Source organism: Rissa tridactyla, chromosome 2 (genome assembly GCF_028500815.1).
Source record: "Rissa tridactyla isolate bRisTri1 chromosome 2, bRisTri1.patW.cur.20221130, whole genome shotgun sequence".
Taxonomy (NCBI): domain Eukaryota; kingdom Metazoa; phylum Chordata; class Aves; order Charadriiformes; family Laridae; genus Rissa; species Rissa tridactyla.
This window is the reverse complement of record NC_071467.1, coordinates 64135418-64158611: the sequence shown is the minus strand read 5'-3', so window position 1 is coordinate 64158611 and position 23194 is coordinate 64135418. Positions and strand designations below refer to the sequence as shown.

Below are 23194 nucleotides of genomic sequence, written 5' to 3'. Positions count from 1 at the left end.
TCTCTTTCTCTTTTAAGTTCCTTATAAGACAAAGCTCTTCAGTCCTCTCGGCAGCAGCAGGGAAGATGCCAGTGGAGATGTGCAAAATAAATAAGATTTGATCAGTTCAATCTGTAGCCCAAATCCATTATCATTCTTTCGTTCCTTTTTTTTTCCTCCTTTTCTTTCTCCTCCTTTTCCTCTCTCCCCTTCTCCCCCTCCTTTCCTTAATCACTTCTTCGTCTTCTCCTCCTTCTTGGCGGTGGAGAGCCGAGCAAAGCGGCGGCGATGAGACGGTAAATTCAGTCACTCCCCCCCTCTCAGGCTTTCTCCGAGATCAAAGAGTCTCAAAGCGCAACTTTTCTCGCTCGCTCGCTGGCTGGCTTGTTTCAGGCTCGTGGATTTGTGTGTTGTTGTTGCTGTTGTTGTTGTTGTTGGGGGTTTTTTTGTTTGTTTGTTTGGTTTGTTTGGTTTTGGTTTTTTTTTTTTATTGCGTTGATAATAGTTTGTTCATTGTGCAAAAAAACCCGAGGTCGATCCAGTCTCTCCTTCTCCTCCCAGCACTTAGTCTAAGAGCAAGAAAGCAAATAATAAAAAGGAGTAAAGCCCCCATACATACATATACACCGGATGGGAAATGTCAGTCACTCCTCCACCTTCCAAACAGTCACAGATCAAACAGTGTCACCACCGGAGAGGACTACTTTTCTCTCTTGCTCTCTTTTTTTTTTTCCTCCAACAAATCGAAGCTTCTTCTGATACTAAATATCATGCAAACACGTTTTTTTATCATGGATATATTTTTTTTGGCTGATCTTGATCTGCAACAGAAGAAGAAGAAAAAAAAAACACCAAAAAACAACACACACACACAAAAATTTGCCAAAACCAAGAAAAAAACCCCGGAGAGTGTGTGCAAAGAGGGAGGGGGGGGAGGAAGAAGAGACATTCACTGAGTGGGAGAGATTAACGTGAACTGTCCCCCCCCCTAAACTCCTGGGAGAGAAAGAGATCCACTCTCCCTCTCTTCTCTTTTCACTGAAATATAACACACATTCGGATCCCAGGGCTCTCAGACAGTCTCAACTGATAGACAGACACATCGAGCTGCTTTTCCTGCTTCAGTTTGTTACTCCTCCTCCTCTTGCCCACGTCACCCTGACAATTACAAATAGGTCTCACACAAACCCATACCTGTCAATCTTTTTAATTGCTTTGTTTTCATTTTTTTTTTCACCAACTCCCCCCCCCCCTTTCCTTTCCCAGAGCTAAACAATATGACAAAAAAAGAAGTCTTAATACAGCGCGGCATAAAAAAGATTCCTCATGTGAGACACGCGTTGAGGGGGCTGTTATTATAATCCACTTGCTAAAGTGCTGTGCAAGACGCATGTGCTGATTTAACTTGAGCAGAGGTCTTGTTCCAGCAAACTTAAAAAAAAAAAAACACCAAAAAACCAAACCACACAACACAAAAAAAGAAAAAGGCAGGAGATGATACCTCGCCGTGGCACACGTTTAACCGGCATTGAATTAAAAATGATTTGTGGGAGATTACAGTTCACCCTTACTTTAAAATACCAACAGATTGCAGAGCAAGAACTGCAGCATATGAAACATGCTGCTAATAGATTTTGCACAGTATGCGTCTGGGGATTTATATAATGTTAACTGCAAGAACAGAAGGGTTCTTCCCTTTCTTTTTTTAAGTCAAGAAAGCAAATAAAAACCACCCAGCTGATTCCTGAAGGAAAACACTCGGAACTGCAATTTTGCTCTCTTTCGGGCAGAGGGGATGTAGTCTTTTATTTTATTTTTTTTTTAATTATTAATACCGCACAATTAAGCAATGAGCTGTTTATCCTGGTAGGATGGAGTTAATTCGAGGAATTACACGTGGGCTCCTCCGACATCGGTGCAACATCTCTATTACATCCCCTCCCTCCCGCCCGCCCGCCCGCCCGCCCCGCAGTTGTACGAAGTTGGGATTGGCGGCTCTTATCACAACATTTACTTGGGTCCCTTGACCCAGTTGGGTTTCCTGCGCAGGTTCCCCTCTCCACAGCGAGAGGTGATTTTTTTTTTGAGAAAGGAAAATAAATAAATAAATAAATAAATAAATAAAAGGTTTTCCTGACAGATAACGGGGAGAAACCCCGGCGACCCACACTGACTGACTGACTGACTGACTGACAGCAGCCCGTTAACCGTCCCCTCCTGGCCGGAGGGGGTGCCGCCCGCCGGAGGGGGCACCCCGCCGCCGCCTCCACCGCTCTCTCCCGGCGGCAAGAAGAGCTCGGCCTTCCTCAGTCGCCGCACCGCGCCGCGCCGCGCCTGACAGCCCGAGCCTCAGCAACGGCCGCAACGGCCGCCGCGCGCGCGCCCCCCCCGGCGCCCGCGCGCGGCGGCTAACGGCTCGGGGTTGATTCGTACCACCTTGCGAGGGAAGTGAATGTTTCGCACGGAAGGGGCGGAGCCTTCCCCCCGGCGGGCAGCGGCTCCGCGGCGGCGGCGGCGGAGGAGGGGGGCTAATAACAACACGAGAAGATCCGCTGCAACTTTTCTCCACTCCTCTTAACCTTTATCGATCTGATAATTTATCGTGCTTTCTTTCTACTTTTTTTTTTTTTTTTTGGTAGAAAGATAATCTCTTTTTGTGAACTAAAGAACGGGGGTGGCGGGGATCCGAGGCGTTTCTCTCTCTCTCTCTCCTGTTTCTTAAATCCCTTAGTCAGAGGCAGCGTGCAAATTAAAAGCAACCTTTAGGAAAAAAATCCAGCCTCCCCTAACAGAAAGAGGCCCCGGTTGCCGTCCTTGAGGCGCGGCGGCAGGCAGTGCCCGCCGGCGGGGAGCGGGGGGGGTGTGTGTGTGGTGAAGCGGGTCAGGCGCAGCCGCTGGCAGGGGCGGGCGGGCGGCCGACGGAGAGGGCCGGCGCCGCTCCCCGGTAACGGAGAAGACGACCGGCTGCCGGGGAACCATCTTTGCCGCTGCTCGTCTGGCGGCGTTTCCGTGCGGCGGAGGGGCCGGCCCGGGTGGGGAGGTGGGAGCCAGGCTTGTGGCTCGCCGCACGGGGCTTTTATTTACATACACAAATAGCTGGCGTGCGGACAGTTTTCTGCCGCCGGGTCCTGCGAGCCGCCTGGAGAACCCCCCCAGCTGGAGCTCTCCTGAAGGAGGGGCGGGGGTTGGGAGAGCGGAGAGCTGAGGCAGGGCATGAGTTTTAGCGCAAAAAGCGTGGCTTTGCTGAGCTGCCTGGCACGGCGGTGCTGGTCGCGGCGGCAGCCGCAGCCCTCCCGCGCCGCGGCGGGTCCAGCCTGGTCCTACTTCGGTGGCAGCCGGCCGCGGCCCATCCTGGACATGTCCTACTCCCGTCACTTTCTGGATTTCCAGGGCTCGTCCATCCCCAGCTCCATGAAGAAGCTGGTGGTGACCAAGCTGAGCCAAAACTTCAGGGAAGCGGTTACCCTGCGGCAGGACTCGCCCGTGCCGCTGCCGGGAGACGGAGACCTCCTTGTCAGGAACAGGTGAGCGCCCGGCACCCCCCCGCGACCCAGCCCCGGTCCCTGCGGCTGCTCGCACCTTGTGGCCTGCTCCCTCACACGTCCTCCCTCACTTTGGAGACCGGCTCCAAAGTTGTACCAGCTGCCATCTGGCGACTGTTAATTTAATTTTATTGTTGTTTGTTGTTGTTTGTTGTTTGGAACGGCTGGTGCTACAGTCCGGTCGCCCCATCCCCGTGTGTGGGGGTGACACTTGGGTGACACTTCCTCCTCCTCTTTTCCTGGCGGGGGTGTGTGTCTGGGAGGGGGGGGTGTGCTGCTCCTGGCGTAGGCCGGCCCGAAGGAGGAGGAACACTTCAGGGTCCCCCCAGTGCCGAGGCGGGGAAGAGGCAAGTTTTACGCTCAGTGATCGCCGAGGAGCGAGTGAGAGACGCCGGGAAGCCCTTGCGAGTCCCTCCTCGGTCCCGTTACGCGCAGGCAACCCCCGGGGCGTGAGCGTGTCCCCATCGTACCCACACGACTCCCTCAGGGACGCTGTGACCTACAGCCGTCTGCCCCCGCCATCGTGATGTCCCTGCGAGCCCCCGCCAGCCGCTCTCCTCTCTGCGACCCCGCGTACGCTACCCCGCACGCCTTTCTCCTCCCCCTCCTCCCCGGCGTGTCCCGCCCGCCACTAACCCTCCGCCCGCCGTGACTCACCGGGCAGGCAGAGGGCCGGGGCCCGCCGCCCTGCCAGCCGCGCCACCACCCCCGCCTCTGCGCGCCAAAAGCGGACGGCGGGGAGGGGAGGGGGCAGGGCAGCGGGCCCGGCCCGGCCCGGCCTCGGCCTCGGCCTCGCTGGGCAGGACGCGAGCCCGCAGTTGTTGGCTGTTTTTAGAACGGAGCCGGGTCGGGCGGAGAGTGAGGAGGTGACATTTTGCTTAACATAATACGCCGTAAATCCTGCGCCGGCGCTAGGACTGCGCGTCCGGCGCGGTGACCAGCTCGCCATGAAATGAAGACTCTGAGGACAAAACGTGCCTCCGCCCCAGCTGTCTCCATAAACCTGTTTGGTCTCGGTGGCTCCTTCCTAGGTGGTGTCGTTCCTTAAGCTAAAAGTGAGCCTTTTAAACTTCAGAGGTTTCTCTGCCCGCGAGGGGAAGCTGAAACTCTGGGAACTTTGGAGCAGGCTGCCTGGCTGGCACAGAAGAGAGCAGCACTCTCAGGTTCTTGTCAAGCAAGGAAATCGTAGTAACACATAGTTTGCTGTGCTCTCCGTTGGAGCATAAAGATGTTAAGAAACACTAAGTTGGCTTGAGAACAGTGATGGAAGTTCTATTAAGGCAGTGTGTGACTATGGGTGTGTGTATGTGTAATCCGTAGTGTGCGTCCATATGTAACACATAAATACATAGTAGAGAAGGGGTAAGGAGAAAGAAGAACGGGCAGTCTTCCAGAAGCTGATGAGAAAGCTTCTGTGGCACTTTAATCCGATGCTGACATCTCCCACTAGGATTTCTGAGACCAACATTCCCTCCAAACCTCAAAGTCTAAAACACTGTGTTGCTGCATCCACTAATGACCATGAAACAGCCATCAGGCTGGAGTTAAATTCCTTTCCGTTGAAGAGGTCGAAAGACTTGAGATACAAGTAGCAAGTCTCTACTCGGGTAGTGCAAGGCAGAGCGACATCCCTGTTTCTCAAATCCCCTCCCCCACACACACGCACTTGGAGTCTTTCTCACTCTCCCCCCCACCCCGTGAATTTTTAAAATTTATTCTTTCTTTTTTTTTTTTTTTTTTTTTATACGGCTTCCCGTGTAACTCTTCCTTTCTCTTCCTTTCTCCCTCTCCTCCCTCCCTTTGCTGGGTGGGCTCCCTGGGTGCTAGGGGGATGTGCACACCTCATGGTAAAAGGGCTGAGGCGCAGAGCTTGTACCAGACTAAAGGCAGGAGCTGCTCCACAGATTGAGGCAGGCAATTACTGGGTTTTAACACATCAGCCTATTACACACACGTTCCTATACAGCCACACACGCACGAGTAGGGGTGGAGGGGAGGGATAGGTGAGTGATGAAGTCTAGATTTAGAGTTTATACGGTTTGTATTATTTGGGGTTCTGTGGCATTTCCTCTCTATTTATTATTATTTTCTGGGGAATATCACAGAATACCCAGGATCACGTTACTGAAAAACATTCTCTTCATACAAGCTGCAGCAGGAAGCGAGTTCTGAATGTTTCCCCCGCTCTTGTCACTCTGGGGAAGCATTTTCCCATCCCGAAAAGATGAGTCCCTGGCTTTATTCAGATTTTTTAAAATACAAGCCCTAAATATAACTATACATTTTCTAATAGGTAGAAACATACAATTAAAACAATAAAGGACTTGAGTTCCAAGAGTGCATTTGTGGATTTGTTCATTTTAGTCCCAGTCACGCCCATGAATAGTATTAATTGCTTTGAGCTTTTTGTGCAAAACAATCCTCATCCACCACAATAAAATCTGGTTTTGGATTTAGGGGAATGGGAAATTAAAATGTGCTGAGTTCCTGTATGGATAGATATTTTAAAATAAGATGCAGTTAGGGGGGAACTTTCTTCCCCTCTTTCTTCTCCTTTAGAGAACTAAGCCAGCAAGCCTTATTTCTCCTTTTTTTTAAAGAAAAAAATAATCCATCCTTTATTCAGAAATTCTTCAAAATTAGAAATCGATTTAAAGCATTTTTTTTTGCTTCGATTCTGTGTAGGAGAAGAGGAGGAGGGGAAAAGATGAATTAAAAAATCCTTAACGAAGCCATTTAAGCTTCGTGTGTCTGTCTGTCCTGTTGGGGGGCGGGGGGGGGGGGCAAGGTTCCTCCGTTTTTTTGCAGCATAAGGACCCAAAGGCTGTGGAGCTTTGGTCCTTCTTAAAGTTGTTGGGGAATTTTCGAGATTTTCTTGAGGAAGTGACACGTTTCATTTCTAAAATACCTGTAACGATTTACTATTGGGCTGGAAGATGGGAAAAAAGTTTTTAGAAAAGGGAGTAAGGTGGGTTGAGAAAGTTTTTGAACCAAGGGACTAATGGATCACAGTGGGAAAAGTGGAAGAGTGTTCCTACTGAGTGTTTGGTCTAAATAATGTTTTTCTTACATAGTACTGGTTTGGATGACTTTGTTTTGTCTGTGTTTAAGGCTGTGGTGCTGGTTTTCAGTGTCTCACGCTTTGTTGTGGTACGAAAAGCAGCATTTCCTCCCCTCGGCGGTGTCCTCCTGTTTTCTATAACAAACAATACGAGGGGGTTCAACACTGTTGAGTATAAATAAAACGGGTGACTCAATGTGCGTAATTATTTTGGGAAAAGCCAGTCTCTAGCTTTTTTTTTTCCCCCTTCAGGTTTACATCTTGAAATATTGGAGGAGCAAGCCTTAATAGAAACTGCTAGATTAAATGATACATTTTAAGTGAAAAAGTAAAACAAGACAATATAAAAGACCTGGAAGGTCTTAAAATCCACCAGCACCCCAAGTAACTGTTACTTCTGTGCTCTCATTTTTCCAGTTTCAGAAGTTAGTAAACTGATCTTCAACTTGTAAATCGTACTTATTCCTACTTTTAAAAGCAAAATAATCTAAGAAACTGTGGGCACATCCTGCCACCTCCGTTCTGTCAGCTGGAATGACAAGGCAAATTCGACAACATGTTTTTATCCAGACGCTGTGTACGATCGTTTTAATGTGCGAGAAATCTAAGAGAATAAGGAACCTTAAAAAAAAAAAAAAAAGGAGCCGGTACAATGCGAACAGGAGTTTTGAGTTTGCACACAATAAAAAGGGAGTTTAAAAAAAAAATTCGGGGGGGAGGGCTGGACGGCAGGCTGTATTGATTAATAATGATGAGCCCAGGAGCCCGAGGAGAATCGTTTCCTGTGGCTCAGCAGCCCCGCAGGGACGGGGAGGGAGCGGGTGCGTGTGCACCCGTGTCCGTGTGTGTGCGGGGGGGGCGGCGGGGACGAGCCCCCCGCTCAGCGGGGCACCGCAGGCGGCTTTGTCCGCCCCAGCGCCGAGCGGCGGGCAGGGCTGCCCGGCCCGACGGACCCTCTCCCGCCGCAGAGCTCCGCCCGTTGGCGGGCAGCGCCGGGGCCCGGTGCCCCGGGAGCCCCCCGCATCCCCCCGCCGGCGCCCGGCCGCTCCAGCCCCGCGGAAGTCCCCGCAGCTCGGCCGGCGCGGCGGGGAGGCGGCTGGGCAGCACCAACCTGTGCGCCCCGCAGCCGCACGGAGAAGTTGCGGTGCGGCCCGGGTGGGGAAGGATTTTTTTTGCGTCTTCTCCAGCCGCGGAACAAAAGCAGCGGTGCGTGTGCCGGAGTCCCGCTCGGCACCGCCGCACGACTGGCCTCTTCCCCGCACGAAAAGTTGTTTTGTTTTTTTTTTGTCCTCGGCCGGTTATTTACCTGCCTTTGTGCTCTCCCTCCCGGCTGCAGTGCAGCGCTGAGGAGAGGGGGAAACTCCTAGAGGGAGGGAGACGGGGGCTCGTTACTATTCCCAGTGCTCTTCCCCCGCCTCCAGCCTTCTCCAGGGTGCACTGCCCCAGCCAAGGGCACGGCTGCTCCGCATCGGGCGAAAGCAGATGTGCGCCGGTAGCCGGAGGAGGAGGGAGGCTCAGCCCAGCAGGGAGCCAGGACCTGCCTTTCGGGTTGGAGCCGGGGGCCGAGTGAGCGCCCGGGGGCCGGCCTGACGGCTGCCGAGGGCCCCCACTTGGGCAAAAGGATGAGACCGGGCAGGGGGCGAGCACGGCTTCCCGACGGCCTCTCACCCTTACGGCTCCCGTCGGCAGAAGTTGGGGTGTAAAAGCGGGAGGAGGCTAGTGCAGCGCCGGCACGACGCCTCCGTGCTCCCAGCCCTACTCCCTGGCGCCCGAGGGACACGGTTTGCCTCGGAAGCTGCTGCTCCGCTACCAAATTTTATACATCTTTTTAGCAGTACTGTCTGGGAGTTACCTTAAAGCGGGGTAATAGGGGATTTTTTGTACCTACGGACAAGACGTCGGCGTTATTTTTTGTTGCGGCTGAGCCGTGAATTAAAGGCAAAATTAACAAGAGCAGCAGTCACTTTCAACTATTGTATGCATGGATATGTTTATGCATACGTGTCTTTTTATATATAACCCGTTACGTTGGTGAAAGTTTGAGGCTCCCCATGCTATAAAGAATGAAGGAAATCACCATGAGCAAAGCGGTTTTAGCTCTCCTTGCTCTGCGTGCAAGCAATTTAAAACTACACACACGTATGATTTGAGCCTATTGCTAACTGCAACAATTGAAAGTACACTGTTTGCATACTTCTCCAGCTTTTGCATGGTATCAAGGACACCTTTCAGGTTGTCACTTCCACATGTAGTAACAGTCCTGGTGTTTTCTGTTACATCTGTTTCTTTTTTACATTTTCCAGTTAACAGAATCTTCCCCAGTCTCTCTTCCCTTGCCTGTATAGAGAGATACCGTTACGGTTTTTAAAAAGAAAGCGTTACTAAAATATTCTTTTCATTTAAGCTAGGTCATAACTTTCTTTTAGGCATTATCTCCTAGTGCTTAAGTTGTGAAAATGTCTCTTTTTCTAAAAAAAAAATAATAATAATTGTCATCCATTTTCACCTGTTAGAGGTCAGCAGGACTTGATACTCAGTCTTATAATTTTAGTCCTTCTGTGCAAGGTTGTTTTGATGTGTTGCAAGTAATTTATATAAAGAAAAATATTTTAACGTTGACATTAGCTACATCAAAAGGCAAATTTGCTGTAGTGACTCCATCAATTAAAAAGTACTTGCCTACAGTAACGTGACCTTGCAAATGACATCGATAGTTAATATGATCATTAGTCATTAACAGTATTATTATATTCAAAAATGTAAATTTGTTGCCAGAATCAACATATTTACCGCTTTGCACATTTTATTCTTCAGTGTTTTCACATCTTGTATAAAGTGGTCAATTAATTTTTATCCTTTAATCTTTTACAGAATTATTTTTAGTTTGCTTAGTTTGGTCAAATGGACCTGAGGAAAATAAAAGTTGAGTTTGGGGTTTGGTTGTTTGTTGTGTTGTTTTTTTGTTTTTTTTTTTTCTTTTAGCAAATTTATCTTTAATTCTAGACTAACAGAACGTAAACTACAAAAGTCTGATGGAAGTAGTCTCTGGAGTGTACTCATTATTCAAACATACCAATAATGAGAAAAAGTCTCGTACTTATCCCACAAATTTAAATTGCAGGTTTCTCATACGACAAAGACTTGGTAAGGAATACATCTCGTTAATGCATTTTTGTTTTCTTCTAGATTTGTCGGCATTAATGCATCTGACATAAACTACTCAGCTGGTCGGTATGACGCATCAGTTAAACCCCCATTTGACATAGGTTTTGAAGGTGTCGGTGATGTGGTAGCATTAGGACTCAGTGCTAGCGCTGATTACACAGTGGGTCAAGCTGTGGCCTACGTGAAAGCAGGTTCCTTTGCTGAATACACAGTTGTGCCTGCCAAACAAGCAGTTCCTCTACCCTCTGCGAAACCCGAGTTTCTTACTTTAATGGTAAGTGGCGCTACCGCGTACATCAGTTTGAAAGAGCTGGGAGAGCTGTCTGAAGGCAAGAAGGTTCTGGTGACAGCAGCGGCTGGAGGAACGGGCCAGTTCGCTGTGCAGCTTGCAAAGAAGGCAAAATGCCATGTAATTGGAACCTGCTCCAGTGATGAAAAGGGTGGTTTTCTGAAATCCATTGGCTGTGACCGTACGATCAACTATAAAACTGAAAATGTTGAATCTGTTCTTAGGAAGGACTACCCCGAAGGTGTGGATGTAGTGTATGAATCTGTTGGGGGAAAGATGTTTGACTTGGCTCTTAACTCCTTGGCTACCAAAGGGCGCCTGATAGTTATTGGGTTTATCACTGGCTACCAAAACCCTACTGGCCTCCAGCCCGTTAAAGCAGAGTTACTGCCAGCAAAACTATTGAAGAAGTCTGCCAGCATCCGGGGTTTCTTCTTGAACCATTACCTTTCCGAATACAAAATGGCTCTCAAGGACTTGCTCAAGATGTATGAAAGTGGAGACCTGGTTTGTGAGGTGGACTTTGGAGACATGTCTCCGGAGGGCAAGTTCACTGGCTTGGAGTCCGTATTCCGTGCTGTAGATTACATGTACATGGGAAAAAACATTGGAAAAATTGTAGTTGAATTACCTCACTCTGTCAACAGTAAGCTGTAAAAACAGAACAATGATATAAATCAGAAGAGAGAAAATGGGCACTTTATGCCTCAAAATTACTAGAAACAATTTCTTTTTTTAAGCTCAGTAGTGGGTATTATATTAAAAAACAGCATTAAGGTGTTAATAAAAAGTTTGGTGTTTTTTTTCTTTTCTTAAAAGAGCTTAAATCGGTGGCTGTAGCACGGACTTAATGGGCCTGTGTTTGATTCTGTCGCTTAGGCTAGCGTGAGACAAGAACATTGTTCTTGACAGAATAAGTCTTGATGCAGAGGCAGATTTAGTCTGTCAGACTGGTTTGATAAGATTTTATATATAGTTCAGCTCAGGAAAAAAAAATCTTTCAGCAATTTTGATTCCCTGATTTAAAAATAAAATTGTTAGAACAAGACTAAGTAAAGAGTCATATCTTGTGGTTGCTCTATCAATTTCTTGAAGTTTCTGGAAAAAATTATGCTCTTGATTTTTTGTCATAAACACGATAATCATAATTCAGTTGCATCATGGATCATAGTAATATTCCTTGACTGGTTACAGAGGGAAAATTTATCCTCCGATTCTGACAAGTCAGTAATATTAAGAAAAGCAACTTGACTTTTTTAATTATGTCTTTCGTAACTATAAACAACTGTGCAATTTTATTTTAAATCTTTAACTACAAGTTGCAACATAATCTAATGTTTTTGCCTTTGATTTGCTACTGTTACCTTTTACTGTCAGGTCTCCCCTTTAGTTGGTATTACAAGATTATTGGAGTGGGGTTTTGAGCCCTGTTCACGTGTGTTCAGGCTCTGTATATGTTCTGAAGATTTAATAAAGTTTAAAAAAGCTATTTAAATGATTGTGGCATTTATTCATATTGATACAGTTCTTCCTGACTAGCTTCTTTGTAGGTAATCTCTGTGTTGCAGAGTTCTTTGACCGATGATTCCTGGTGTGACTTCCCAGAATCAGGCGGCTACTTCTACTTCTACCGAATATTGCTTCTGCAGAAGCCCTTTTACAAACAGCAAGACCATTTTAAATCGACAGTCACAGTACCTCGTACACGTACTAACGCTCAGCCATAGATTATCTAAGGGGTGCAGTTAAAAGGTTTTGTAAAGTTTTGAAAATTTTTCCTCACGTAATAGATATTATTAATGGTACGTACAGTGGGAATTCCAGCTAGAAGTGTAATATTTTCCAGAACAATAAAATACTTTAAACTATGCTTGCTCTACATCTTTTTTCCATAGCAAACGTTTGAGATCTTAAAGGCCGACTTTGCCACATCTTTTGGAATTTTAAACATTTGCATGCAGTTGAAGAAATGGAAATTTCCTAAAATCATACACATAATAATAAATTTAATGATAGACTGATAATGTCTAGGGGTTGAAGGAAAAAGGCAGGGTAAACTTAATTTTGGGGCTTTGTTCAGGACTGACTGTACACAACATTTTTAAAAGTAACATGTAGGAAAAACTTCCATTTTATTCAGTAGTACAGGCAGTAGAAAAAGTATTTTTAACTTTGATTTAGCTCATTCTTACTGTAATTTTTTAGTGCATATGTCATTAGCATCCTACAGAATTGTGTGCAACAAAGAACTGTCCCTCCTTTGGGCCATGGCAGACTACTGGTGTTAGTCCCCTTTTGGAGGGTTTTGGGGAAAAGTAGAATGGCTTGAGTCTTTCTTCCCCTTTCTATTTTACTGAAGCTGCGCATCAAACCACTGTGATTTTTGTTTTCACCAAGATCTGCTGTTAGAAAGATACTTCCTCTTTCCCCTGTAATATTACAAATATTGTGGTCTTTTGTGTGTTTTGCATAATGAGACAGGTATATTGGCCTCCCAACTGGATGCTAGAAAGATGCAAACACTGAGGTACCGTACAAGATCAGAGCATTCAAAGTTCTCACTATTTTATTGCTAGGCACACGGTTTCTTTTCTTGCTCAGAGAAAAGGCGGTGCCCTTGGTCAATAAACGCATCCTAAAAAAAAAAAAAAAAGACTGTTTGGGATGTGCTAGGGCAAAATAAAAATAAAAAGAATACTATTGGTTACATCTGTGATATGCACAGAAGAGTTGCATGGGTAACAATTTTTAAAATTAAGTTCCTGCAGTGAAATGCCAAAACCCATCCAAGCTGCCCTATTTGCAGAGGTGTCAATCACTGCCAGTCCAATAGATTTAGGTGTTTCCAAGGCAGTGAATTCCAAATTTTTTTATTGTAAAAAATTCTTCTTGTAACAGAATTCTGTTTGGACATACAGCATTTTACTTTCTTTTTAATATGTTACTTCATTTATAACATTGAGTAATGTAACTGCTGCAGGGCAATTTCACTGATCAAAATAAGGGAAGAGAGGAACCTTTGGAAGGTTCATATATATATATGTATGTATATGTATATATATATTCAGATATGACATTTTGTTGGTTTTAATTTTGGCTTCAGGCTTATTATTTAGCACTTTCATACTGATTACAGTGTTAATAAAAAGTTTAAATTAAAGTTTAAATATGCAGAACTTGTATGGCCAGTGTATTAATTTCGTAGCCCTTTTGGTGTTTGGGTTGGGCTATGGCCATTGGGCTTGTCCTTTCCATCAAGTGCCTGTGTTAAGCTAAGAGGGTAACTCAGGGTATGCATGATTGTTCTTCCACGAAGAAGTGATTTTTGTTTTTAAAGATACAACTTCTATCATTTAGATTTCTGAAAGAGAGCATTATCGACGGGGAGAGGGTGGAAAGTATTTCTGAAACACGCAGATAAGGCTTTTCTGCCGAGATTCATAATAGTTTTTGGTTTGCAAGGGGAAAAAAAAAGCCAACTTCTCTTTATTTAAAAGTGTATTCTGCAAACTTACAGTTATGGGAGCGGGGCTGACTTTGAATAAGTAAGCTATGACGGATTTAAATAATGTTTAAATATTAGATGGATAGGAAAATGTATATGGCATGCACACACTGAGAGGTTTAAATGATGATAGGACATTGAACATACAAGGAAAAGAAATACTGTAGAGTCACAGCAAGGGATTAATAACAATACACTTAATATGCTTGCAAAAAAGGTGTATTAAAAGCTGTGTGCACAGTGGGGACTTAAATGATTAAAAATAATAATACATTTGCCTGGGAAGTACTAAGTATACTATATGTAGAGAGCAGGGATTTAAATAATAATACTATTAATAATAGCAGCTCATTGAGATGTGGTTGCTAGCACTACATCCTAATTTTACCTTTCTAAATGAATTTGCTACAGAGGAATCCAGCATTGTTTGCTGAGGCTAATAACAGAATTTCCCTTTCCTACCCACATATGCTTCCATGGAAAAACAACAAAGAAGTAGATGAAGAGCTGGCTTTTTTCCTGAGTCTGTCACATGTGTGCATACGCACGCGCACGCGGGGACACACGTACTCACCCTCTCCTGGCCTGCAACCCTCAGCACATTTTACAGATACGCTTCCCACTTAATTGCTATGCTGAAATCTCCTAATACCTTTTTGGATTAAGTGAGGTTTCTAGCAAGGAGTAGTTTGCTATGTATTCTATGTGTGCATATGTGTGTGTGTGTGTGTGTATAATGTATATATTTAATAAGCGGATGTGAATAACTGCTGTGTCATGTAAATACAAATAATTACAGTCTCTCAAGGAAAAGTTTGCAGTAGTGCTTGCAGATATTATATATATTCCTACTTCTGTCTGAGGAGTAAAGGAATTTCTCTGCTGAATAGCTGTTAGTATCTATTTTACAAGATTTACTCATTTTCAGGTACCTAATGTAGCTGCTAGCATGCATGCACAACAATACAATTTATATGGTAAATGGAACCAAATAATGGCTTCACTGAATGTTATGGCTGCACTGAAGGGAAATGTCACGGTAAATAGCTGCCAAATTATGGATCATGCCGAAGTGTCACAACTGCACTAAAGACAAATAGCACTAGAGGCTATTGCCACTGTGACGCTTTTGAGTTATGAAGAAGAGGAGCAGCCTGATGTGAGCCTCTTTGTGTCCTCATTATAGCAAAGGGTTACTGGTGCAGTGTACAAGAAAACCTAGTCCTACGTGGTGGCTAGTTATTAATCTGTTCTTTTCGAAACTAACAGCTGTAGCAAACCAGAAAATCTCTTCCTTGCTTTATGAATACACATACACACACACAAACAAAGAAAAACCTGCAGGTTTTATGAATGTAAATGTGTACGGGAAATGACTGGTAATGGAAAAATGTTGTAATAAAATAATCTAATCAAAGAATATTATTAAATTTAACATCGTATGTGTCTGAAAGCTTTAGTTGCTTCTTATGCAGATAGATGTGTGAAATATAAGCAATAATGCACTTTCTCTCTTTGTAAAGACTTGAGTAGTAAGGACATTACCAACTAAATTGCTTCTTCTAAACTGAAGTGTGTCCCGGTTTCTTTCATTTTAATGGGAGGGTAATAAAGATGAAAGACTAACATTTTAACTGATGGATCCCTTAAGCTACAGAATTGAAATTTATTATGTTTTGAGGGAATATGCTAAATCCTGAAATGGGGAAAGAAGCAGGGAAATCCCAGGTAAAATAAAAGCAAAGTAACCTTTTTTTTTTTTTTTTTTCCCCACAAATATGACATACTTTTATGAATGGAAGATTACGTACTGCTCTTACTTAAGCAGAGAAAACAATATTATTCTCTCTTTGGGGCAAAGAAAAAAGAGGAGATATTTGGAGGGGGAAAAGAAAGGTTTGAAAATGGAGGGCCATCTCTCAGCAAGTGGTCTCTTCTTTCTAGGATCACTTTTCAAACCCTGCCTGCAGTGTTCAGGGAAGTGAGTTTGATGCTCTGTGCACTATTGTACGTACCACAAACGTACCATCCATAATACAGCACAATTGTCAGTCGCTGTTTTACAGAGGGGCCAGGGCTGAACAATCATGGTGGATAAATTACTTTTCTATTCTCCAGCAAGTGGCCTTCCTACCGTGTGAAGCTTAAGGTCATTGGCAGGGCACCGAGGGGGAAGCTTATATATTAGTTAACTCTAATGCACTAATAGTGTGCAGATAGAGGAACTATACCAATTAATTACAGTTAGCTTTATTCTTCAAGATGGGGGGTGATGACTTGAAGAGTTACTGTGCTAAAATACATACATATATACATATTTTGCTATCTTGCTACTCCCCTTCTTGCTAGACTATTGCTGTAGATAACTTGTTTTTCTTTTTTTCTTTAATATCTGCATTAACTCCTTCAGTATTCATCACTGCAAGCATGCAGGTTTCAGAAATAAGGAACTATTCTAAAAAGATTTTTAAACTATAGCAACACATTCTGCTTACAATTTTTACAGTGTAGTCTAAAGGGGGAGGGGAAGAAAAACCTGTCAAAAATTAGGTAGAACATCCTTGAATGGCAATTAGCATGCCCAGAATTTATTTTATGTACAACGCAGTGGCAAGTAGCTGCTTCTTATTAAATGAAAATCCTGTATTATGTACTTCAGGAACATTCCAGCTAATGAGTATGTAATGTCCTTAGTATAACACAGAACTACTTTTTGTGTTCACAACCACAAGATGCTGGAAACTTGACAAATGATATCATTTAAGACAGATGCCTGCCTTAGGGACCTGTTTTTTGGCTTCCTGTTTCTGGTTTTTATTTCAATAACATTTGTAATTGCCACAGGATCTGTACCTGTGTAGTGTTTTAACCCCTTCACATATACCCCGTTGCATTAACTCCTTGGGTAGGTACTCAGGAATCTTTTCTTTTTTTTCTTTTCTTTTTTTTTTCCCTCCCCAGCTGGTGTGTTCTTCCTGCCTCTCACAAGCACAGATACACACATAAATGAAAGCTGGGCCTTATTAGACCAGATGAAAATGTAACATTAGAGGGGCTAAATGCTTGCTGCGCTAGCTGTGGTTTTTACTAGTGCAAAAGTACAGGTGGACCAGGCCCAAGGCAAAAAATAAAAAGCCGTCAGGTATGGCCTGCTGCTTCTCAGGGAGTTAGAACAAAATTCTGCGTACACGGCATAGGCACACAATGCCTTGATCTCAGTTATACTTTCCAATGTATATCTCCCCCCCTTAAACTCACATACTTTACTTAGGTTATAGGGCAGGATGGGTTTTGACATCCCTGCAATTTGATGCCGGTTATAAGGGGCATTTTGGTGGTGCTGGTTCAAGGCAAGTTGTAAGTCTCTGCTGCACCTCCAGCAGAGCCTCCTCCAAGGAAAGCCCCCATCACGGGACAATGGCAGCTTTCAGCTCCCCAGGCGCTCAGCACGGATCCTGGCAGACTGCAAGGAACCTTCCCGCAATCCAGAGCAGCCCAGAAGTTTTGGTGGTAGTTTATGGCACGTTCTCTCTCTCCTTTGCTTTTTTGTAGGTCTTACAAACGGGCTGGGCACGAGAAGCTTACGTGGTTCTGCATAGGGGAGCTTTCACTGGGAAACGTTACTAAATCCTGCACAGTGCTATGGCAACAAATAAGGGCTTGGAAAGAGCATGAGTTCTTGGCACCTATTCTGCAGGTGAGAACTTTGTACTTGTCAGAAGCACTTAGCTCTCCTGGACTTACAGTGCTTTCTGATGTCATTTTGAAGCAAATCCTTCTGTCACAGGATGTGTGGTCTCATTGCACCTGCACTCTTAGGCCAGGTTTACCCTGTGAAGTGTCAAACAGCCTTATCTTTCTTCAGAACTGGAGCTGAGGACACTGAAAACCTCCAGAAATGTCTCGGTTTTCTGCAGGACCAGACAGCACATCATACAAACATACCCTCCAGGCCTTCTGTAAGAGAAGGAGGAGGAAGTCTTTATCTTCCGTCACAAGAGGGAGGTCAAAAGGACCAAGCGAGTGCCAGACCGAGTGACTTTTGCTGTTCTAGAGTTCATTTTCGGAGGAAGTAGGCAGGCACACAAATCTCGTTATGCGTTACGAGGATCGGTGCACAGGCTTCTCGCGTGCTGTCTTAAAAACCGTACCCCTAAGGGGCTAATTCACAAAGGGAATAGAAGGAAAGGAAATTTGTATATTTTCTGGGAGCAGTAAGACATGACATGCAGTGCAGTTCTGGCTGATTACAGCATGCCTCAGGTGAGCTGGGAGGCACGAGGCCGCGAGCCAAGTGATTTCAACCTCCCAAGAAAGAGAACTCCACAGAAATGCATTGTGTGGCACGTCTGATCCCTACAAAGGAAAATACTCCGACTTCATTCATGTTGGCATGACATTATTGGCATGACTGTTTCTGGCAGCCCATCAGAAAGTTTTATTTGCATCCAGAGTTTTGAAAGCCATTTCATAATGTTAAACAAGGATAACACTGAAAACGTCTGGCTTATTTGCCCCTTGACACCTATGTGTAATCCCTCATTGAAGCCCTAATGAGGGGGTTCTCCTCGGGTTGCGTTACATTCAAAATAACCCCTGCATACAGGCAGCGAAATCTACCTTTCTTCCCTGCACAGGGTGTGGCAAGAGTAGCCAGAAGGAAGTGGATAAAGTATGTTATTTTTCCTGTACTCTCAGTAATCGAGATGCAGAGTCAGTTATTGGATCATTTGACTTCTTACTGAGCTGGGAAACCTCAATCTGCTATCACAAGTGCCTACAAATAAGAGAGATATTGAGTCAGTTTCCTCTCCTGGGAATGTAAATGAGGAACAAAAATAACGCTCTTGAAATCAGTGTGAAAACCATCTCTGAGGAGAACGTGGCTCTTATTTCTCTGTCTGTGTGCGTGTTCGTCCTGCTGGAAAAAAGCGGTTCTAACACAGACCTGCCTAACCTCAAATCGTAGTGAGATTTCCCAGGGCCTCCAGATAACTCCCAAAGTCTTGGGAAATGCAGTGTGTTCGCAGTCGCCGAAGTTGTAAGAGCTGTGGTGGTAATAGCGGCAGCTCCCAGATGACGGGTGGTGGCAAAGGGAGCCCTGCTCAAGGGAAACTGCTAAAAAGGCAACCCTCCCCTTCTCAGTTCTTCTCGAAATGAATTCAAGTGTGAGGGACAGATTGTCATCCACCCTAGTTTAATAAACAGTTCTCCTCCACCTCCAAAATCCTGAGTTACTTGATAGCTATTCTTCCCTTACCTTCTCCCTCTTTCTCTCTACCCCCCTTTCTACTGCCAGAAAAAAAAAAAAAAAAAAAAAAAAAAGAAGTGAAATAATCATAGAGCGGAGGCTGCTGGAAGTGTTTCAGGCTTTTCTCTCCCTTGGCAGGGGGAAGTTCAGTTATCCTTGTCTTGTAACATGCCTAAACCTAACAAAGTACATGGAGTTTTGCCTATAGGCTCTGCAACAAAATTTGAGTAGATTTATGGCAAATATATACAGTTTCCATTTTACCAAAGAAAGAGGCACTGCTTTTGTTTTCCATATACAAGTTCTGTTTATGCTAGTGAGATGGGGGGGGAAACCAAACCACCAAGGACTCTTTCCACCTGCATGATTTCATTTGCAGTGTCTTTCATTCTATCTGTTAATGCAGTTTAATGTGATGAAGCTACTTCTGTTGCATTTCTTCCTTTCTTGTTTGCAAAAAGCGGACATGTTCAGCAGTCACAAAATACATGTCATGGTGCAAAGAGGAAGGAGCCAAATATTCAATATTCCTCGTTTCCCACAAAGCTGAAATTGTAGAGGTGCAAAATAGTTCAGCAGTGGTTCACATGGCATGAACCAGAATCTTATAAGGTAGATGGAAGGCCGTGGATAAAACAGGCTGTAGAGAAAAAGGTTGTATCTCTCAGGGGCAAGAAAGGACGTTGGTGGTGGGGCTGTGTGCAGGTGACTGGAGGAAAGCCAAAGTTTGTGCTTCACCTCAGATGAGTTCAACAGGTAGCAACAGGCTTTTTTTTTCTCCATGTAAATCAGATGAAGTCCTAAATCTAACAGAAGTACTTCACAAATGTACTGTAGGGAGAACTAATGCTAGTGTCCTTGCTTTCTAGATTCTTTTCTTCCACCTTCCTGGCGTTATGTCATGTTTTCAATTAATTACAGACTAACGCAAGGTGGGAAGGTGAAGACAATGATTTATCTGCTTCCAGAAGTATAGCCAAGACTTCACCATGTCTGTCATGTATAAATGGCAGTAGTACCTCTTAAAGCTTTCGGTAAACAAAATGTTGATAGTGCCTTCATGAGGGCTGGAGGGGAATGAACACAGTCGGTCAGGCTTAGGTTTCGTTGGGCCTTCCCAGCATGATTTTACCAGAGTATGGAAAAGTTTCTTGGTCCTTGAAAGCTAGCCATACTATATTGGATGGAATACAGAGAACAGTAGTTTTCCAGTGCTTTCCTGTCAATCACACAGTAAGCAGAAAGCTTGAACAGCCCCCAGTTGTGACACTTGTACATCAGGCAACATGCATGAAGACCTGAATGATTTTAAAGAAAACAAGCATATTTGCACTAAGAACCTGTCTCACTCCAAGAAGATGCAGTCTCAGAGCGCCGTGAGGGAATTAGTCTTTTTGTTCAATGCTGCATTTAAAAAAAAACAACCGCCCGTAACACTCAGTCTTGTCCCCTGCCCCAGGACTGCCCTGGTTCTGTGCCTGGCAGGCTGGCTTTGCTCTGAAGCACACCAGTTCTCCAGACCGTGTATATTTTAATGCCGACACTGATCTTCAATCAGCATTGCCCTGGCCTTCCAGTGAAAATATGCCAAAATGTCACAGGTTTCCAAATGAAATGCAAATACTGAACTTTCTGAAATTTACTGATAGTATTTTACTCCTTTACCGCATCTGAGCTGTACCAATGAGACACAATGGAAACAAGGGTTTAAGATTCCTGACAGCAAAGGTAAAGCTCTTTGCACTTGCTACTCCACAGATGTCTCAGCTGGATGGTCTGTAACACCTCCAGAGAAGAATACGAGTCCTCTGCTTGCTCACTCACTCAGCATAATGAAAAGAAGCGATGAAATACTCAAAGTCAGGTCAGCCTACCTTTTGTCGTACCTAACTATTATTACACAGATGTCACAGCAGCAGGTGCAAAATAAATACCTGGATAATGGAAACCATTTGCTTTGCCTTTAGCCACAGGCGTCGGGTCTGATTTACTGGTGGCTGGCAGCTAGAGAGCATGGGAGAGCCAGGTCCCTATAGCCAGCCTCGCCTTTACGCACTCAGAGACGGGAAAAGATAGCCACGGTGGAAGCTGCTCTGGAGGAGACTGTCTTATTTTCCTCCCCGTGCTCCCCACTACTCTGCCGGAGCAGGCAGATTTAGCAGAGCCATGAATCTACGCTTACGCGTTGCCCTTTCATCATTTGGACCTCGGTGGATGTACACAATCTGGAGCAGTCTTTGCTCAAGGCAAACAAAGTAAAGGAGGAGAGTGACATTTCAGTCTTTCATTGCAGAGTCATTCAGGTCACTCGCTGAAATTATAGACACCAGCTCCAGCAATGTTAACAGCCAACTTCAGATTATTAACCATCCTTTGGATAGCAGTACATTTACGGTGCCAGCGCACAGAGAATTCCTCCAAATTACAGGGTGTCCTAACACAGCCGGTCAAACCACATGGACCTCTAGATGCAGTAAGCAGTGTAATTAAGTCTGTTTTCTCATTTGTACTTTCCTAGCAGCACTCAAAATACACTCCCGACCACTGGATGCTGCTTTTTGCATCAGGCTATGAAAGGAGATAAGAGCGAAGGGTGCCTTAGCAATAGCTCATTAAGGAGACCTCAAACATTTTCTTTTATTGCATTATTTATGTTTTGGGTGATAATAAAACACTATTTCCAGGGCAAAGTGCACTCAAGAAGCTTATTGGCCTGTAGGTGGTTTCATTTGATTAGGTTTAGGAGGAGGAAGGCTACAGAAATTTCTTTTACCTGCTGCTTTCCTGAAAGATCTGGGTTTTTTTCTTCCCCTCATCAGGCTATACATTGTCAATACCACTGAGATCCACCAAATTTTGTTAGGTCTTTCAAATATTTCTGGGAAAGGCAGTGACCGTTTTTTCCCCTAAGGCTCTAGAAATTTGTCTTCACTGCAAAGATCACTGGCATCCTGGTAGGATCCATTTTTTCATATAATGACCTTCTGCATACAAGCGAACAAACATGAAGAGAACCTAAACATTTAGATTCCCGTGAAAAGATCATAAGGCTGATTTCACACAAAAGAGTCCATATTAAAAAACTTGGATCAAAAATAATAATAATAATGAAACAGATAATTGTCATGAATGCTTATTCCCATTCCTTAAATTGTATTTTATAGGTAGTCTAGCACTACTTTAATTACAGTCTTTCTTTCTTTCTTTCTTTCTTTCTTTCTTTCTTTCTTTCTTTCTTTCTTTCTTTCTTTCTTTCTTCCTTTCTTCCTTTCTTCCTTTCTTCCTTTCTTCCTTTCTTCCTTTCTTCCTTTCTTTCTTCTCCTTCAGAGCCATTCTCACCCCCTGTAAATCTGCTGCAGTACCTTTTGTTACCTATGTACAGATCCAGGAATAAATTTTGGCCCTGATCGTGGAATATTCACTCACTTTCAAATGTAAGTAAAAGAAATGAAACTAATTAACTGGAAACTGCGAGTGCTGAGAATTCCTTGTTTATTGTAGTGCAGCTCCCATCTCTTCAGCTTTTCTTTCTGATGCTTCTCTGCTATAAACAGAACGCTAATGACTATTAAAGCTAAAAAAGAAAAAAAAAACGAAACACCAAAACTGGAAGGGACAGAGAAGATAGAAACTATCAGACATTCCAAAGAGAACATGGGGAAAATCAGGTTGAAAATAGAGGCAATGCCACGTAAGAAGTGGATGCCATGTCTGCTCCTTGGTATGGAGAGGGACTCTAGCAGAGTTCGTAGGCTGTGAATGGATCCCCGTGTCTGTATGTAAGAATTAATTAAGAGACCAAACAACAACTAGAAAGAACCGCTCCTCATGCTCTTTTACTGTCCACTAAATATGCTGAATGTGGAGAAGAATGGCATCTTGATACTGAATGAGAAAGCATTGTTTAAGTAATTAATATAAAGTACAAATACTTTCATTATCTGAAAGAGTCTAGTAGCTAAAAAAACAAAGAAACACGGGGAGGACAAAAGATTTCTGATTTCCGATATCATAGGATTAGTTTGACTCTACATACTATTCACTGCCATTCTGAATTACAGATCACCGAGATCTCCATCCAGAAATACAATGTACTGGTATTCATCTTGTCAATGATATATACTCAGAGGGCTATTTCTCTAATTGATGGCTTCATCATTCAATTCAAGATGCATAAGGATAGCTATTGTTATCTAACACTAACTATCATATGTTTGTATTGTTCCGCACTTCTCTCTTTGTCAATAGCATCCAAGATATCCTATCTAAATCTTCAAGATAGCAAAAGGAAGGTGCATTATTTGTTGACTCCACACATAGCATTATTAAATGTTTGTGAGCAACCTGCACATCTCCTCACTGACATCTTTAAGTATTCAATTAAAATTGGACAAGAGAGTAC

The 23194-nt window shown here is 44.1% G+C and overlaps 2 protein-coding genes across 4 annotated transcripts in view; one reads left to right on the top strand and one right to left on the bottom strand.

The window, feature by feature from the left end:
• The window catches only part of TSHZ1 (teashirt zinc finger homeobox 1), a 55745-nt gene extending 54665 nt beyond the window's left edge, over window positions 1–1080 (bottom strand). The window contains exon 1 of the mRNA XM_054192747.1: window positions 1–1080. This exon is cut by the window's left edge and continues 594 nt beyond it. The gene's annotated coding sequence lies outside the window, so the exon portion shown is untranslated.
• Window positions 1081–2473: 1393 nt separating this feature from the next.
• On the top strand, window positions 2474–17054 carry PTGR3 (prostaglandin reductase 3). Of its 3 annotated transcripts, none has more exons than XM_054191897.1 (3): window positions 2474–2923; window positions 3370–3503; window positions 9769–17054. In XM_054191897.1, exons 2-3 carry the CDS (start codon window positions 3391–3393, stop codon window positions 10691–10693), a joined length of 1038 nt encoding a protein of 345 aa, XP_054047872.1. In that variant the 5' UTR covers window positions 2474–2923; window positions 3370–3390; the 3' UTR covers window positions 10694–17054. The 3 variants fall into 3 exon arrangements, with proteins under 3 accessions (XP_054047872.1, XP_054047871.1, XP_054047869.1); XM_054191896.1 differs by having other exon boundaries at window positions 2474–3019; XM_054191894.1 differs by lacking the exon at window positions 2474–2923 and having other exon boundaries at window positions 2930–3503; window positions 9769–17050.
• Window positions 17055–23194: the final 6140 nt, after the last annotated feature.